General features: G+C 36.3%; 5 protein-coding genes across 5 annotated transcripts; 3 read left to right on the top strand and 2 right to left on the bottom strand.

Annotated features, from left to right (window-relative positions):
- The first annotated feature begins 3949 nt into the window (after positions 1-3949).
- On the top strand, positions 3950-4437 carry LOC139504992 (histone H2B). The gene has a single exon (XM_071294864.1). The coding sequence runs from the start codon at positions 4014-4016 to the stop codon at positions 4386-4388; it is 375 nt and encodes a 124-aa protein (XP_071150965.1). The 5' UTR covers positions 3950-4013; the 3' UTR covers positions 4389-4437.
- A 5241-nt stretch (positions 4438-9678) lies between these two features.
- Positions 9679-10164, top strand: LOC139504989 (histone H2B). The gene has a single exon (XM_071294860.1). The coding sequence runs from the start codon at positions 9741-9743 to the stop codon at positions 10113-10115; it is 375 nt and encodes a 124-aa protein (XP_071150961.1). The 5' UTR covers positions 9679-9740; the 3' UTR covers positions 10116-10164.
- Positions 10165-12967: 2803 nt separating this feature from the next.
- On the bottom strand, positions 12968-13982 carry LOC139504988 (histone H3). Its single transcript, XM_071294859.1, has one exon. The coding sequence runs from the start codon at positions 13426-13428 to the stop codon at positions 13018-13020; it is 411 nt and encodes a 136-aa protein (XP_071150960.1). The 5' UTR covers positions 13429-13982; the 3' UTR covers positions 12968-13017.
- Positions 13983-15410: 1428 nt separating this feature from the next.
- Positions 15411-15899, top strand: LOC139504990 (histone H2B). The gene has a single exon (XM_071294861.1). It carries the CDS (start codon positions 15476-15478, stop codon positions 15848-15850), a length of 375 nt encoding a protein of 124 aa, XP_071150962.1. The 5' UTR covers positions 15411-15475; the 3' UTR covers positions 15851-15899.
- Positions 15900-18705: 2806 nt separating this feature from the next.
- On the bottom strand, positions 18706-19192 carry LOC139504991 (histone H3; the record flags this gene model as incomplete). Its single annotated transcript, XM_071294862.1, is given in 1 exon segment — positions 18706-19192. A coding segment is annotated over 1 exon segment (411 nt). The 3' UTR covers positions 18706-18755.
- Between the last annotated feature and the right edge of the window lie 74 nt (positions 19193-19266).

The following is a 19266-nucleotide window of genomic DNA, read 5'->3' as shown; positions in this document are numbered from 1 at the left end:
ACACTTTCAATCCACTTTTTCATTCTAGGTCTGAAAAATATAATAATTCATATCAGACAGTAATTTTTTAAGAAAAAACTATTATTGAACAGAAAAAAACTTTCAATCGGAATAAAAATGACTGAAGGAGACAAAAAAAGCTCCAAAATGTTGAAAAGTTTTCATTTTAAGATAGAAAAGTATGATAAATAAATGATAAATGAAAATCACTTTAGACAGTCAAAATTATAAAGATAATTATTTGCTTTCTCTGAACAGACATTTTCATTCAATGTCAATACACATTTCAACTTAATGGAATGGAATTTAGTTGGGGAAAAAATAAACCTCACAGACATATCTAGGAATACTGGTTATCTATTTGTCTATTTGATGTACCCAGAAATTGGATACATCACAGGATTTTACATGCTTGCAGTTTTCTACCTGTCTTTCATAACTCAACATCATCTGTCAAAGCTGTGCTTGCCATCCATCAAAGATCTGCTGCAGGTACTTCAGATCATAAATGAGAGAATGTATGAATAAAACTGTTATTGTTATTACTATTAAAGATTTTTTTTTTTAGGTATTACAGTGAAGAAAAGAGATGCCCCTGTCTGCGGGTAAAACTTCTTATGTGTGCATCTTCCTTTCAATTTTATTTTTAAACACCATTCTATATTTATCCACAGTATGACGATGACAATTTCATCAGCCAATCCAATAAAAATGTTTAATGCGCACACATATACTTACTATTCTGAAGACATCTTTTAGCCAGAAAAGTTTATAATAAGTCTGAAAACTACTTTTTATCATATAAAAAAGCTTATAAGTGCAAGATATATGCTTACATGGACTTCCTACAGTGAAATTTTGTGGGGACTACTTGGACCCGTACCGAAATTATATTAATTTAAATAGAAATTTCATGATTTTGTAAACTAGCAGCAAGACAAGACTCTAAAGTGGACAAAATATATTACTACATACATGATAAAAATTTTCTTTACAATTCTGACTGAAAAAAGCTCTAAATTTTTGATAAAAGTACCCTGTAATATCAGCTTTTCTAAAAGAAATATTCAAATTAATGAATTATACATGATATTTAAACTCTAACTTAAAAAAAAAGGTTATATTTTGGCCAGTTGGTGGTTCTCTTTCTTTGGTCTAGACTACTGGTGTAAATAATACATCAAAAGAAGACAAGACAAAACAAGCGAAGAAAATAAAAGAAAAGAACAGAAGTACAGATAGAAACATTCATATGTTGATCTTTTTTTTATATAATGTACTATTTAATATTCTACACACAAGGACGTACATGTACCATGATAAACAAACACCCCCCCCCCCCTTTTTTTTTGTGATGAGACTTGTGTGTATATATATATCATAAAATTTATTTTTTGTCTATGTATTGCTTTGCATATAGATGGATTCAACAAGAAGAAATAAAAGAGAGAGAGAGATGGGGAAAAGAGGGGTTCAGCTATGTTTCTAATTTTCATGTACAACAATTTATAGATTCTTTTGAAAAATATTGGTGGCCCTGAAAAGGGCCGTTATGTTTTGGTGAAAAAATCACACTTCTTAAGCACGTTCTCCACGGATTCTTCGTGCCAATTGGATATCCTTTGGCATGATGGTTACTCTCTTGGCGTGGATTGCGCACAAGTTGGTATCCTCGAAGAGACCGACCAAGTAGGCTTCGCTGGCTTCCTGTAGGGCCATGACGGCTGAACTCTGGAATCGGAGATCAGTTTTGAAGTCCTGGGCGATTTCACGGACTAATCTCTGGAAGGGGAGTTTCCTGATGAGGAGCTCTGTGCTCTTCTGGTATCTCCTGATTTCTCGGAGAGCGACTGTTCCTGGCCTGTATCTATGTGGTTTCTTGACTCCACCGGTTGCAGGTGCGCTCTTACGGGCGGCCTTGGTGGCAAGTTGTTTTCCTTGGAGCTTTACCTCCGGTGGATTTACGTGCAGTTTGCTTTGTTCGTGCCATGACTATTAGCTCTGTGGACGATTTGCTACAGAAAGAATACTTGAAAATTTCGGTGAATGTGTTTTTGTGCTTGCCGGGAGGATTGAAATCACGGTGACGATTGGATCACCACTTACATAAAGCTGGCGTTGATTGGTCCGCATATCTTAAATCTGATTGGACTGATTTGTAAGGGACTTTGACAGTTTTCAATCCATTTTTTACTGAAAAACTGCTCAACCCAAGCTGACAGTAAAAATGCCCCCTTTTTTTCATTCATAATTACAGTTTCTGATCATCCCTCATAGCTCAACAATAGTAAATTAGTGTCACGGTTTTCTGATATTGCAATATAAATCTGAAGAAGAAAAAAAATAATAATGAAAAAAGGTCAAAATACATGCAGAAACATTAAGGAAAGGAAAGAAAAATAAAACAGGAAAAAATAAAAATAAAATGCAGTTATAACACAAACAAAGCGAAATAGAAAATAAAAAAACAGAAACAAATGGAATTACACATTCCCGACATGACATTGTACGGATCGGCTGAGTTTCTTTATTGTTGTATTATGTCATATTTATGTATATTTATATAAAAAAAAGAAGATGTGGTATGATTTTCATTTGGGCTGGGCACATTTGTCTCATTGTCTGATTGTCGGTGTGCTTACATCGATTCCACATCTTTAATACACAAACAATAACTAAATAAAGACAGAAAGACAGAGAGAGAGAGAGAGAGAGAGAGAGAGGAGAGAGAGAGAAGAGAGAGAGAGAGAGAGAGAGAGAGAGAGAGAGAGAGAGAGAGATGCTGAAAAAAAAAATGGAAAAAGGAAAAGAATGGAAAGTACATATCATATATAAAAGTGTTGACGAAAGAGATAATGTTAACAAAAACTATAAATAATTATAATAATAAAAAAAACCACACACCTTCTCAGATGAATCTAAGCATGCTCGCATCAATAACCAAGAGAGAGAAAGAAGAGAGCAGACTAGTATTAAATATAAATACTATCAGTGTTGTTTTTTTTCCCCGACAAACTTTATATGATTTAACTGAGCTACTTGTGGGTTCAAAGAGTCAGAAAGTTCGACAATAAATGTTCTGATGAAGAAGACTGAAAAAGTTACTAGACTTAGTGTTATGCTATAAGAACTGTACTTAAATGGGATGCGTTAGAGAGAGAAGAAAAGAAGAATCACGGAAGAAGGGACATTTATATTTTAGACATTTTTTATTTGTTATGTAGTAGAATATATTTTTTTCAATTATGTATGGGGAATAAAGTATTACTAAGATGTACAACAATTTTAGACTCTTTTTGAAAATATTGGTGGCCCTGAAAAGGGCCGTTGTTAAGTGAGTAATCTGATATATCCACTTTTTACTTGGCAGCTTTCTGGGTCTTCTTTGGCAGAAGTACAGCCTGGATGTTTGGTAAAACACCTCCCTGGGCAATGGTGACACAGACAAGAGTTTGTTCAACTCTTCGTCGTTTCTGATGGGCCAACTGGAGATGACGGGGAATGATTCTGCTCTTCTTGTTGTCACGAGCGGCGTTTCCTGCCAACTCCAATACTTCAGCTGCTAAGTATTCTAAGACAGCTGCGAGGTACACTGGTGCACCGGCACCAACTCTCTCGGCATAGTTTCCTTTCCTCAAAAGTCTGTGGATACGACCGACTGGGAACTGAAGTCCGGCACGGGATGACCTAGACTTTGCCTTTGCTTTTGCTTTTCCTCCTTTTCCTCGTCCTGACATTTTGTACTATTTGGTTGATCGACACTGAGTAAAGTGATACAATTTTTCTTCAAAATTTAGCTTATATACCCACTAAACGGATTGAACGATGTTTTTATTATACACCAATCAGAACGAAGCTCTCTGCGGGCAGTTAGGCTACCGAACATTCAACATGTTATGGGTGCTCTCTCCGAGGTTCGCGTTCAATAAAATCTTTCAATCCGTTTTGCCCAGTATATAAACAAATTGAAAATAATTTTTCACCATTACTTATTTGATTATCAAACCAGTAACATGCCACCCAAAGTAGGAACTAAAGGAGCCAAGAAGGCCGTCACCAAGGCAAAGACTGCCAGACCCGGCGGTGACAAGAAAAGGAGGAGGAAGAGACGTGAATCCTATGCTATCTACATCTACAAAGTCTTGAGACAAGTTCACCCCGACACCGGAGTGTCCTCAAAGGCAATGTCCATCATGAACAGCTTCGTCAACGATATCTTCGAGAGAATCGCAGCAGAGGCCTCCCGATTGGCACACTACAACAAAAGATCTACCATCACATCCCGGGAGATCCAGACCGCTGTCCGTCTTCTCTTACCCGGAGAATTGGCCAAGCACGCTGTCAGTGAAGGTACCAAAGCCGTCACTAAATACACCAGCAGCAAGTAAACAGTCTGAAGTTTATAACTTCACAAACGGCCCTTTTCAGGGCCACCAACATTTTTCAAAAAGAATTTACATTTGTTGTACATCATGTCAAACTTCTAAACAAAGCTATAAATCCCAACCCCCAGCTATAACTACTTTCAAACTATTTCAATAGTATATGGTTACTTTTCTCTTCTTTCTATCTGTATAACAAATATACGTGTATTTCACTCATTCTGTAGTATTTAATTTGCCAAAACTACAAAGCGTAAATACATAAATCATGAAGAACAAAACAGTGCTTTCATTCCAATTAATAGAGTTGATAAATTTACGATTTCTTTTGCTTTTCGAGAGAAAAAAAATATTGCGAGAATTATTTTACACGGAAACAAGAACATTACCTAATATTAAACCACGCAAAAACTCTATAATTGAATATAACAGAATCTACAGATTTTGTGTGTAAAAGTCCGTGCATTTTGTTTTGAAATTTTCTCTCTTCGTGTAGGCAAATGCACGGATTTGATCTTTGAACGTATTCATAAACCTTCAGAAATATAAATTCTCAAATAAATACAAGAGTAAGAGTAAGGAGTTAATTAAAAAGAAAGCCAGATATTTAAAAAAAAAAGGGGGGAGGGGGATAACGAGAGAGAGAGAAAATAGTTGCGGATCAGGATCAGGGAAAACAAGAAAACGGTTGAAAAATTCATGAACATTAGAGAAAAGAATAGAAGTGGGAGCAAGCTTTGATTTCAAGATTTTGTTTAAAACGATGTACAACAAATCTAAGATTCTTTTTGAAAAATGTTGGTGGCCCTGAAAAGGGCCGTTGTTTATATTAGCTGGGTGGCTGTTTAACCTCCGAATCCGTACAAGGTACGTCCTTGACGTTTCAAAGCGTAGACAACATCCATGGCAGTGACAGTCTTCCTCTTGGCGTGCTCTGTGTATGTGACAGCATCACGGATGACATTTTCCAAGAAAACTTTAAGGACACCACGGGTTTCCTCATAGATGAGTCCAGATATACGTTTTACTCCACCTCTTCTTGCTAAACGACGGATGGCTGGCTTGGTGATACCTTGGATGTTATCACGCAACACCTTCCTGTGACGCTTGGCGCCTCCTTTTCCTAGACCTTTACCTCCTTTTCCTCTGCCTGACATGTTTAACTATTTGTGGTGATTAGTTAAATAATACTTTCCGTCTAACAGCGACTCTTTATATATCACCAACGCGGCCGTAAAAGAAGTATCACACATTTTCAGTTAACTGTTGTCTGATTGGCTTACGTTGTTTTATTCCGGGAGGTAACTCTGTACTGCCTTAAACTGTGTACACTTTCAATCCACTTTTTCATTCTAGGTCTGAAAAATATAATAATTCATATCAGACAGTAATTTTTTAAGAAAAAACTATTATTGAACAGAAAAAAACTTTCAATCGGAATAAAAATGACTGAAGGAGACAAAAAAAGCTCCAAAATGTTGAAAAGTTTTCATTTTAAGATAGAAAAGTATGATAAATAAATGATAAATGAAAATCACTTTAGACAGTCAAAATTATAAAGATAATTATTTGCTTTCTCTGAACAGACATTTTCATTCAATGTCAATACACATTTCAACTTAATGGAATGGAATTTAGTTGGGGAAAAAATAAACCTCACAGACATATCTAGGAATACTGGTTATCTATTTGTCTATTTGATGTACCCAGAAATTGGATACATCACAGGATTTTACATGCTTGCAGTTTTCTACCTGTCTTTCATAACTCAACATCATCTGTCAAAGCTGTGCTTGCCATCCATCAAAGATCTGCTGCAGGTACTTCAGATCATAAATGAGAGAATGTATGAATAAAACTGTTATTGTTATTACTATTAAAGATTTTTTTTTTTAGGTATTACAGTGAAGAAAAGAGATGCCCCTGTCTGCGGGTAAAACTTCTTATGTGTGCATCTTCCTTTCAATTTTATTTTTAAACACCATTCTATATTTATCCACAGTATGACGATGACAATTTCATCAGCCAATCCAATAAAAATGTTAATGCGCACACATATACTTACTATTCTGAAGACATCTTTTAGCCAGAAAAGTTTATAATAAGTCTGAAAACTACTTTTTATCATATAAAAAAGCTTATAAGTGCAAGATATATGCTTACATGGACTTCCTACAGTGAAATTTTGTGGGGACTACTTGGACCCGTACCGAAATTATATTAATTTAAATAGAAATTTCATGATTTTGTAAACTAGCAGCAAGACAAGACTCTAAAGTGGACAAAATATATTACTACATACATGATAAAAATTTTCTTTACAATTCTGACTGAAAAAAAGCTCTAAATTTTTGATAAAAGTACCCTGTAATATCAGCTTTTCTAAAAGAAATATTCAAATTAATGAATTATACATGATATTTAAACTCTAACTTAAAAAAAAAGGTTATATTTTGGCCAGTTGGTGGTTCTCTTTCTTTGGTCTAGACTACTGGTGTAAATAATACATCAAAAGAAGACAAGACAAAACAAGCGAAGAAAATAAAAGAAAAGAACAGAAGTACAGATAGAAACATTCATATGTTGATCTTTTTTTTTATATAATGTACTATTTAATATTCTACACACAAGGACGTACATGTACCATGATAAACAAACACCCCCCCCCCCCTTTTTTTTTGTGATGAGACTTGTGTGTATATATATATCATAAAATTTATTTTTTGTCTATGTATTGCTTTGCATATAGATGGATTCAACAAGAAGAAATAAAAGAGAGAGAGAGATGGGGAAAAGAGGGGTTCAGCTATGTTTCTAATTTTCATGTACAACAATTTATAGATTCTTTTTGAAAAATATTGGTGGCCCTGAAAAGGGCCGTTATGTTTTGGTGAAAAAATCACACTTCTTAAGCACGTTCTCCACGGATTCTTCGTGCCAATTGGATATCCTTTGGCATGATGGTTACTCTCTTGGCGTGGATTGCGCACAAGTTGGTATCCTCGAAGAGACCGACCAAGTAGGCTTCGCTGGCTTCCTGTAGGGCCATGACGGCTGAACTCTGGAATCGGAGATCAGTTTTGAAGTCCTGGGCGATTTCACGGACTAATCTCTGGAAGGGGAGTTTCCTGATGAGGAGCTCTGTGCTCTTCTGGTATCTCCTGATTTCTCGGAGAGCGACTGTTCCTGGCCTGTATCTATGTGGTTTCTTGACTCCACCGGTTGCAGGTGCGCTCTTACGGGCGGCCTTGGTGGCAAGTTGTTTTCTTGGAGCTTTACCTCCGGTGGATTTACGTGCAGTTTGCTTTGTTCGTGCCATGACTATTAGCTCTGTGGACGATTTGCTACAGAAAGAATACTTGAAAATTTCGGTGAATGTGTTTTTGTGCTTGCCGGGAGGATTGAAATCACGGTGACGATTGGATCACCACTTACATAAAGCTGGCGTTGATTGGTCCGCATATCTTAAATCTGATTGGACTGATTTGTAAGGGACTTTGACAGTTTTCAATCCATTTTTTACTGAAAAACTGCTCAACCCAAGCTGACAGTAAAAATGCCCCCTTTTTTCATTCATAATTACAGTTTCTGATCATCCCTCATAGCTCAACAATAGTAAATTAGTGTCACGGTTTCAATATGATAAATCTGAAGAAGAAAAAAAATAATAATGAAAAAAGGTCAAAATACATGCAGAAACATTAAGGAAAGGAAAGAAAAATAAAACAGGAAAAAATAAAAATAAAATGCAGTTATAACACAAACAAAGCGAAATAGAAAATAAAAAAACAGAAACAAATGGAATTACACATTCCCGACATGACATTGTACGGATCGGCTGAGTTTCTTTATTGTTGTATTATGTCATATTTATGTATATTTAATATAAAAAAAAGAAGATGTGGTATGATTTTCATTTGGGCTGGGCACATTTGTCTCATTGTCTGATTGTCGGTGTGCTTACATCGATTCCACATCTTTAATACACAAACAATAACTAAATAAAGACAGAAAGACAGAGAGAGAGAGAGAGAGAGAGAGAGAGAGAGAGAGAGAGAGAGAGAGAGAGAGAGAGAGAGAGAGAGAGAGAGAGAGAGAGAGAGAGAGAGAGAGAGAGAGAGAGATGCTGAAAAAAAAAATGGAAAAAGGAAAAGAATGGAAAGTACATATCATATATAAAAGTGTTGACGAAAGAGATAATGTTAACAAAAACTATAAATAATTATAATAATAAAAAAAACCACACACCTTCTCAGATGAATCTAAGCATGCTCGCATCAATAACCAAGAGAGAGAAAGAAGAGAGCAGACTAGTATTAAATATAAATACTATCAGTGTTGTTTTTTTTCCCCGACAAACTTTATATGATTTAACTGAGCTACTTGTGGGTTCAAAGAGTCAGAAAGTTCGACAATAAATGTTCTGATGAAGAAGACTGAAAAAGTTACTAGACTTAGTGTTATGCTATAAGAACTGTACTTAAATGGGATGCGTTAGAGAGAGAAGAAAAGAAGAATCACGGAAGAAGGGACATTTATATTTTAGACATTTTTTATTTGTTATGTAGTAGAATATATTTTTTTCAATTATGTATGGGGAATAAAGTATTACTAAGATGTACAACAATTTTAGACTCTTTTTGAAAAATATTGGTGGCCCTGAAAAGGGCCGTTGTTAAGTGAGTAATCTGATATATCCACTTTTTACTTGGCAGCTTTCTGGGTCTTCTTTGGCAGAAGTACAGCCTGGATGTTTGGTAAAACACCTCCCTGGGCAATGGTGACACCAGACAAGAGTTTGTTCAACTCTTCGTCGTTTCTGATGGCCAACTGGAGATGACGGGGAATGATTCTGCTCTTCTTGTTGTCACGAGCGGCGTTTCCTGCCAACTCCAATACTTCAGCTGCTAAGTATTCTAAGACAGCTGCGAGGTACACTGGTGCACCGGCACCAACTCTCTCGGCATAGTTTCCTTTCCTCAAAAGTCTGTGGATACGACCGACTGGGAACTGAAGTCCGGCACGGGATGACCTAGACTTTGCCTTTGCTTTTGCTTTTCCTCCTTTTCCTCGTCCTGACATTTTGTACTATTTGGTTGATCGACACTGAGTAAAGTGATACAATTTTTCTTCAAAATTTAGCTTATATACCCACTAAACGGATTGAACGATGTTTTTATTATACACCAATCAGAACGAAGCTCTCTGCGGGCAGTTAGGCTACCGAACATTCAACATGTTATGGGTGCTCTCTCCGAGGTTCGCGTTCAATAAAATCTTTCAATCCGTTTTGCCCAGTATATAAACAAATTGAAAATAATTTTTCACCATTACTTATTTGATTATCAAACCAGTAACATGCCACCCAAAGTAGGAACTAAAGGAGCCAAGAAGGCCGTCACCAAGGCAAAGACTGCCAGACCCGGCGGTGACAAGAAAAGGAGGAGGAAGAGACGTGAATCCTATGCTATCTACATCTACAAAGTCTTGAGACAAGTTCACCCCGACACCGGAGTGTCCTCAAAGGCAATGTCCATCATGAACAGCTTCGTCAACGATATCTTCGAGAGAATCGCAGCAGAGGCCTCCCGATTGGCACACTACAACAAAAGATCTACCATCACATCCCGGGAGATCCAGACCGCTGTCCGTCTTCTCTTACCCGGAGAATTGGCCAAGCACGCTGTCAGTGAAGGTACCAAAGCCGTCACTAAATACACCAGCAGCAAGTAAACAGTCTGAAGTTTATAACTTCACAAACGGCCCTTTTCAGGGCCACCAACATTTTTCAAAAAGAATTTACATTTGTTGTACATCATGTCAAACTTCTAAACAAAGCTATAAATCCCAACCCCCAGCTATAACTACTTTCAAACTATTTCAATAGTATATGGTTACTTTTCTCTTCTTTCTATCTGTATAACAAATATACGTGTATTTCACTCATTCTGTAGTATTTAATTTGCCAAAACTACAAAGCGTAAATACATAAATCATGAAGAACAAAACAGTGCTTTCATTCCAATTAATAGAGTTGATAAATTTACGATTTCTTTTGCTTTTCGAGAGAAAAAAAATATTGCGAGAATTATTTTACACGGAAACAAGAACATTACCTAATATTAAACCACGCAAAAACTCTATAATTGAATATAACAGAATCTACAGATTTTGTGTGTAAAAGTCCGTGCATTTTGTTTTGAAATTTTCTCTCTTCGTGTAGGCAAATGCACGGATTTGATCTTTGAACGTATTCATAAACCTTCAGAAATATAAATTCTCAAATAAATACAAGAGTAAGAGTAAGGAGTTAATTAAAAAGAAAGCCAGATATTTAAAAAAAAAAGGGGGGAGGGGGATAACGAGAGAGAGAGAAAATAGTTGCGGATCAGGATCAGGGAAAACAAGAAAACGGTTGAAAAATTCATGAACATTAGAGAAAAGAATAGAAGTGGGAGCAAGCTTTGATTTCAAGATTTTGTTTAAAACGATGTACAACAAATCTAAGATTCTTTTTGAAAAATGTTGGTGGCCCTGAAAAGGGCCGTTGTTTATATTAGCTGGGTGGCTGTTTAACCTCCGAATCCGTACAAGGTACGTCCTTGACGTTTCAAAGCGTAGACAACATCCATGGCAGTGACAGTCTTCCTCTTGGCGTGCTCTGTGTATGTGACAGCATCACGGATGACATTTTCCAAGAAAACTTTAAGGACACCACGGGTTTCCTCATAGATGAGTCCAGATATACGTTTTACTCCACCTCTTCTTGCTAAACGACGGATGGCTGGCTTGGTGATACCTTGGATGTTATCACGCAACACCTTCCTGTGACGCTTGGCGCCTCCTTTTCCTAGACCTTTACCTCCTTTTCCTCTGCCTGACATGTTTAACTATTTGTGGTGATTAGTTAAATAATACTTTCCGTCTAACAGCGACTCTTTATATATCACCAACGCGGCCGTAAAAGAAGTATCACACATTTTCAGTTAACTGTTGTCTGATTGGCTTACGTTGTTTTATTCCGGGAGGTAACTCTGTACTGCCTTAAACTGTGTACACTTTCAATCCACTTTTTCATTCTAGGTCTGAAAAATATAATAATTCATATCAGACAGTAATTTTTTAAGAAAAAACTATTATTGAACAGAAAAAAACTTTCAATCGGAATAAAAATGACTGAAGGAGACAAAAAAAGCTCCAAAATGTTGAAAAGTTTTCATTTTAAGATAGAAAAGTATGATAAATAAATGATAAATGAAAATCACTTTAGACAGTCAAAATTATAAAGATAATTATTTGCTTTCTCTGAACAGACATTTTCATTCAATGTCAATACACATTTCAACTTAATGGAATGGAATTTAGTTGGGGAAAAAATAAACCTCACAGACATATCTAGGAATACTGGTTATCTATTTGTCTATTTGATGTACCCAGAAATTGGATACATCACAGGATTTTACATGCTTGCAGTTTTCTACCTGTCTTTCATAACTCAACATCATCTGTCAAAGCTGTGCTTGCCATCCATCAAAGATCTGCTGCAGGTACTTCAGATCATAAATGAGAGAATGTATGAATAAAACTGTTATTGTTATTACTATTAAAGATTTTTTTTTTTAGGTATTACAGTGAAGAAAAGAGATGCCCCTGTCTGCGGGTAAAACTTCTTATGTGTGCATCTTCCTTTCAATTTTATTTTTAAACACCATTCTATATTTATCCACAGTATGACGATGACAATTTCATCAGCCAATCCAATAAAAATGTTAATGCGCACACATATACTTACTATTCTGAAGACATCTTTTAGCCAGAAAAGTTTATAATAAGTCTGAAAACTACTTTTTATCATATAAAAAAGCTTATAAGTGCAAGATATATGCTTACATGGACTTCCTACAGTGAAATTTTGTGGGGACTACTTGGACCCGTACCGAAATTATATTAATTTAAATAGAAATTTCATGATTTTGTAAACTAGCAGCAAGACAAGACTCTAAAGTGGACAAAATATATTACTACATACATGATAAAAATTTTCTTTACAATTCTGACTGAAAAAAAGCTCTAAATTTTTGATAAAAGTACCCTGTAATATCAGCTTTTCTAAAAGAAATATTCAAATTAATGAATTATACATGATATTTAAACTCTAACTTAAAAAAAAAGGTTATATTTTGGCCAGTTGGTGGTTCTCTTTCTTTGGTCTAGACTACTGGTGTAAATAATACATCAAAAGAAGACAAGACAAAACAAGCGAAGAAAATAAAAGAAAAGAACAGAAGTACAGATAGAAACATTCATATGTTGATCTTTTTTTTTATATAATGTACTATTTAATATTCTACACACAAGGACGTACATGTACCATGATAAACAAACACCCCCCCCCCCCTTTTTTTTTGTGATGAGACTTGTGTGTATATATATATCATAAAATTTATTTTTTGTCTATGTATTGCTTTGCATATAGATGGATTCAACAAGAAGAAATAAAAGAGAGAGAGAGATGGGGAAAAGAGGGGTTCAGCTATGTTTCTAATTTTCATGTACAACAATTTATAGATTCTTTTTGAAAAATATTGGTGGCCCTGAAAAGGGCCGTTATGTTTTGGTGAAAAAATCACACTTCTTAAGCACGTTCTCCACGGATTCTTCGTGCCAATTGGATATCCTTTGGCATGATGGTTACTCTCTTGGCGTGGATTGCGCACAAGTTGGTATCCTCGAAGAGACCGACCAAGTAGGCTTCGCTGGCTTCCTGTAGGGCCATGACGGCTGAACTCTGGAATCGGAGATCAGTTTTGAAGTCCTGGGCGATTTCACGGACTAATCTCTGGAAGGGGAGTTTCCTGATGAGGAGCTCTGTGCTCTTCTGGTATCTCCTGATTTCTCGGAGAGCGACTGTTCCTGGCCTGTATCTATGTGGTTTCTTGACTCCACCGGTTGCAGGTGCGCTCTTACGGGCGGCCTTGGTGGCAAGTTGTTTTCTTGGAGCTTTACCTCCGGTGGATTTACGTGCAGTTTGCTTTGTTCGTGCCATGACTATTAGCTCTGTGGACGATTTGCTACAGAAAGAATACTTGAAAATTTCGGTGAATGTGTTTTTGTGCTTGCCGGGAGGATTGAAATCACGGTGACGATTGGATCACCACTTACATAAAGCTGGCGTTGATTGGTCCGCATATCTTAAATCTGATTGGACTGATTTGTAAGGGACTTTGACAGTTTTCAATCCATTTTTTACTGAAAAACTGCTCAACCCAAGCTGACAGTAAAAATGCCCCCTTTTTTCATTCATAATTACAGTTTCTGATCATCCCTCATAGCTCAACAATAGTAAATTAGTGTCACGGTTTCAATATGATAAATCTGAAGAAGAAAAAAAATAATAATGAAAAAAGGTCAAAATACATGCAGAAACATTAAGGAAAGGAAAGAAAAATAAAACAGGAAAAAATAAAAATAAAATGCAGTTATAACACAAACAAAGCGAAATAGAAAATAAAAAAACAGAAACAAATGGAATTACACATTCCCGACATGACATTGTACGGATCGGCTGAGTTTCTTTATTGTTGTATTATGTCATATTTATGTATATTTAATATAAAAAAAAGAAGATGTGGTATGATTTTCATTTGGGCTGGGCACATTTGTCTCATTGTCTGATTGTCGGTGTGCTTACATCGATTCCACATCTTTAATACACAAACAATAACTAAATAAAGACAGAAAGACAGAGAGAGAGAGAGAGAGAGAGAGAGAGAGAGAGAGAGAGAGAGAGAGAGAGAGAGAGAGAGAGAGAGAGAGAGAGAGAGAGAGAGAGAGAGAGAGAGAGAGAGAGAGAGAGAGATGCTGAAAAAAAAAATGGAAAAAGGAAAAGAATGGAAAGTACATATCATATATAAAAGTGTTGACGAAAGAGATAATGTTAACAAAAACTATAAATAATTATAATAATAAAAAAAACCACACACCTTCTCAGATGAATCTAAGCATGCTCGCATCAATAACCAAGAGAGAGAAAGAAGAGAGCAGACTAGTATTAAATATAAATACTATCAGTGTTGTTTTTTTTCCCCGACAAACTTTATATGATTTAACTGAGCTACTTGTGGGTTCAAAGAGTCAGAAAGTTCGACAATAAATGTTCTGATGAAGAAGACTGAAAAAGTTACTAGACTTAGTGTTATGCTATAAGAACTGTACTTAAATGGGATGCGTTAGAGAGAGAAGAAAAGAAGAATCACGGAAGAAGGGACATTTATATTTTAGACATTTTTTATTTGTTATGTAGTAGAATATATTTTTTTCAATTATGTATGGGGAATAAAGTATTACTAAGATGTACAACAATTTTAGACTCTTTTTGAAAAATATTGGTGGCCCTGAAAAGGGCCGTTGTTAAGTGAGTAATCTGATATATCCACTTTTTACTTGGCAGCTTTCTGGGTCTTCTTTGGCAGAAGTACAGCCTGGATGTTTGGTAAAACACCTCCCTGGGCAATGGTGACACCAGACAAGAGTTTGTTCAACTCTTCGTCGTTTCTGATGGCCAACTGGAGATGACGGGGAATGATTCTGCTCTTCTTGTTGTCACGAGCGGCGTTTCCTGCCAACTCCAATACTTCAGCTGCTAAGTATTCTAAGACAGCTGCGAGGTACACTGGTGCACCGGCACCAACTCTCTCGGCATAGTTTCCTTTCCTCAAAAGTCTGTGGATACGACCGACTGGGAACTGAAGTCCGGCACGGGATGACCTAGACTTTGCCTTTGCTTTTGCTTTTCCTCCTTTTCCTCGTCCTGACATTTTGTACTATTTGGTTGATCGACACTGAGTAAAGTGATACAATTTTTCTTCAAAATTTAGCTTATATACCCACTAAACGGATTGAACGATGTTTTTATTATACACCAATCAGAACGAAGCTCTCTGCGGGCAGTTAGGCTACCGAACATTCAACATGTTATGGGTGCTCTCTCCGAGGTTCGCGTTCAATAAAATCTTTCAATCCGTTTTGCCCAGTATATAAACAAATTGAAAATAATTTTTCACCATTACTTATTTGATTATCAAACCAGTAACATGCCACCCAAAGTAGGAACTAAAGGAGCCAAGAAGGCCGTCACCAAGGCAAAGACTGCCAGACCCGGCGGTGACAAGAAAAGGAGGAGGAAGAGACGTGAATCCTATGCTATCTACATCTACAAAGTCTTGAGACAAGTTCACCCCGACACCGGAGTGTCCTCAAAGGCAATGTCCATCATGAACAGCTTCGTCAACGATATCTTCGAGAGAATCGCAGCAGAGGCCTCCCGATTGGCACACTACAACAAAAGATCTACCATCACATCCCGGGAGATCCAGACCGCTGTCCGTCTTCTCTTACCCGGAGAATTGGCCAAGCACGCTGTCAGTGAAGGTACCAAAGCCGTCACTAAATACACCAGCAGCAAGTAAACAGTCTGAAGTTTATAACTTCACAAACGGCCCTTTTCAGGGCCACCAACATTTTTCAAAAAGAATTTACATTTGTTGTACATCATGTCAAACTTCTAAACAAAGCTATAAATCCCAACCCCCAGCTATAACTACTTTCAAACTATTTCAATAGTATATGGTTACTTTTCTCTTCTTTCTATCTGTATAACAAATATACGTGTATTTCACTCATTCTGTAGTATTTAATTTGCCAAAACTACAAAGCGTAAATACATAAATCATGAAGAACAAAACAGTGCTTTCATTCCAATTAATAGAGTTGATAAATTTACGATTTCTTTTGCTTTTCGAGAGAAAAAAAATATTGCGAGAATTATTTTACACGGAAACAAGAACATTACCTAATATTAAACCACGCAAAAACTCTATAATTGAATATAACAGAATCTACAGATTTTGTGTGTAAAAGTCCGTGCATTTTGTTTTGAAATTTTCTCTCTTCGTGTAGGCAAATGCACGGATTTGATCTTTGAACGTATTCATAAACCTTCAGAAATATAAATTCTCAAATAAATACAAGAGTAAGAGTAAGGAGTTAATTAAAAAGAAAGCCAGATATTTAAAAAAAAAAGGGGGGAGGGGGATAACGAGAGAGAGAGAAAATAGTTGCGGATCAGGATCAGGGAAAACAAGAAAACGGTTGAAAAATTCATGAACATTAGAGAAAAGAATAGAAGTGGGAGCAAGCTTTGATTTCAAGATTTTGTTTAAAACGATGTACAACAAATCTAAGATTCTTTTTGAAAAATGTTGGTGGCCCTGAAAAGGGCCGTTGTTTATATTAGCTGGGTGGCTGTTTAACCTCCGAATCCGTACAAGGTACGTCCTTGACGTTTCAAAGCGTAGACAACATCCATGGCAGTGACAGTCTTCCTCTTGGCGTGCTCTGTGTATGTGACAGCATCACGGATGACATTTTCCAAGAAAACTTTAAGGACACCACGGGTTTCCTCATAGATGAGTCCAGATATACGTTTTACTCCACCTCTTCTTGCTAAACGACGGATGGCTGGCTTGGTGATACCTTGGATGTTATCACGCAACACCTTCCTGTGACGCTTGGCGCCTCCTTTTCCTAGACCTTTACCTCCTTTTCCTCTGCCTGACATGTTTAACTATTTGTGGTGATTAGTTAAATAATACTTTCCGTCTAACAGCGACTCTTTATATATCACCAACGCGGCCGTAAAAGAAGTATCACACATTTTCAGTTAACTGTTGTCTGATTGGCTTACGTTGTTTTATTCCGGGAGGTAACTCTGTACTGCCTTAAACTGTGTACACTTTCAATCCACTTTTTCATTCTAGGTCTGAAAAATATAATAATTCATATCAGACAGTAATTTTTTAAGAAAAAACTATTATTGAACAGAAAAAAACTTTCAATCGGAATAAAAATGACTGAAGGAGACAAAAAAAGCTCCAAAATGTTGAAAAGTTTTCATTTTAAGATAGAAAAGTATGATAAATAAATGATAAATGAAAAATCACTTTAGACAGTCAAAATTATAAAGATAATTATTTGCTTTCTCTGAACAGACATTTTCATTCAATGTCAATACACATTTCAACTTAATGGAATGGAATTTAGTTGGGGAAAAAATAAACCTCACAGACATATCTAGGAATACTGGTTATCTATTTGTCTATTTGATGTACCCAGAAATTGGATACATCACAGGATTTTACATGCTTGCAGTTTTCTACCTGTCTTTCATAACTCAACATCATCTGTCAAAGCTGTGCTTGCCATCCATCAAAGATCTGCTGCAGGTACTTCAGATCATAAATGAGAGAATGTATGAATAAAACTGTTATTGTTATTACTATTAAAGATTTTTTTTTTTAGGTATTACAGTGAAGAAAAGAGATGCCCCTGTCTGCGGGTAAAACTTCTTATGTGTGCATCTTCCTTTCAATTTTATTTTTAAACACCATTCTATATTTATCCACAGTATGACGATGACAATTTCATCAGCCAATCCAATAAAAATGTTAATGCGCACACATATACTTACTATTCTGAAGACATCTTTTAGCCAGAAAAGTTTATAATAAGTCTGAAAACTACTTTTTATCATATAAAAAAGCTTATAAGTGCAAGATATATGCTTACATGGACTTCCTACAGTGAAATTTTGTGGGGACTACTTGGACCCGTACCGAAATTATATTAATTTAAATAGAAATTTCATGATTTTGTAAACTAGCAGCAAGACAAGACTCTAAAGTGGACAAAATATATTACTACATACATGATAAAAATTTTCTTTACAATTCTGACTGAAAAAAAGCTCTAAATTTTTGATAAAAGTACCCTGTAATATCAGCTTTTCTAAAAGAAATATTCAAATTAATGAATTATACATGATATTTAAACTCTAACTTAAAAAAAAAAGGTTATATTTTGGCCAGTTGGTGGTTCTCTTTCTTTGGTCTAGACTACTGGTGTAAATAATACATCAAAAGAAGACAAGACAAAACAAGCGAAGAAAATAAAAGAAAAGAACAGAAGTACAGATAGAAACATTCATATGTTGATCTTTTTTTTTATATAATGTACTATTTAATATTCTACACACAAGGACGTACATGTACCATGATAAACAAACACCCCCCCCCCCCCTTTTTTTTTGTGATGAGACTTGTGTGTATATATATATCATAAAATTTATTTTTTGTCTATGTATTGCTTTGCATATAGATGGATTCAACAAGAAGAAATAAAAGAGAGAGAGAGATGGGGAAAAGAGGGGTTCAGCTATGTTTCTAATTTTCATGTACAACAATTTATAGATTCTTTTTGAAAAATATTGGTGGCCCTGAAAAGGGCCGTTATGTTTTGGTGAAAAAATCACACTTCTTAAGCACGTTCTCCACGGATTCTTCGTGCCAATTGGATATCCTTTGGCATGATGGTTACTCTCTTGGCGTGGATTGCGCACAAGTTGGTATCCTCGAAGAGACCGACCAAGTAGGCTTCGCTGGCTTCCTGTAGGGCCATGACGGCTGAACTCTGGAATCGGAGATCAGTTTTGAAGTCCTGGGCGATTTCACGGACTAATCTCTGGAAGGGGAGTTTCCTGATGAGGAGCTCTGTGCTCTTCTGGTATCTCCTGATTTCTCGGAGAGCGACTGTTCCTGGCCTGTATCTATGTGGTTTCTTGACTCCACCGGTTGCAGGTGCGCTCTTACGGGCGGCCTTGGTGGCAAGTTGTTTTCTTGGAGCTTTACCTCCGGTGGATTTACGTGCAGTTTGCTTTGTTCGTGCCATGACTATTAGCTCTGTGGACGATTTGCCTACAGAAAGAATACTTGAAAATTTCGGTGAATGTGTTTTTGTGCTTGCCGGGAGGATTGAAATCACGGTGACG

Source organism: Mytilus edulis, unplaced genomic scaffold (assembly GCF_963676685.1).
Source record: "Mytilus edulis unplaced genomic scaffold, xbMytEdul2.2 SCAFFOLD_1966, whole genome shotgun sequence".
NCBI classification, from domain to species: Eukaryota; Metazoa; Mollusca; class Bivalvia; order Mytilida; family Mytilidae; genus Mytilus; species Mytilus edulis.
Note: the sequence above shows the minus strand (reverse complement) of the source record. Positions and strands in the feature narration are given on the sequence as shown.

Coding starts and splice junctions, on each gene's coding strand:
- LOC139504992 (XM_071294864.1), top strand. CDS start 4,014: ATGCCACCCAAAGTAGGAACTAAAGGAGCCAAGAAGGCCGTCACCAAG.
- LOC139504989 (XM_071294860.1), top strand. CDS start 9,741: ATGCCACCCAAAGTAGGAACTAAAGGAGCCAAGAAGGCCGTCACCAAG.
- LOC139504988 (XM_071294859.1), bottom strand. CDS start 13,428: ATGGCACGAACAAAGCAAACTGCACGTAAATCCACCGGAGGTAAAGCT.
- LOC139504990 (XM_071294861.1), top strand. CDS start 15,476: ATGCCACCCAAAGTAGGAACTAAAGGAGCCAAGAAGGCCGTCACCAAG.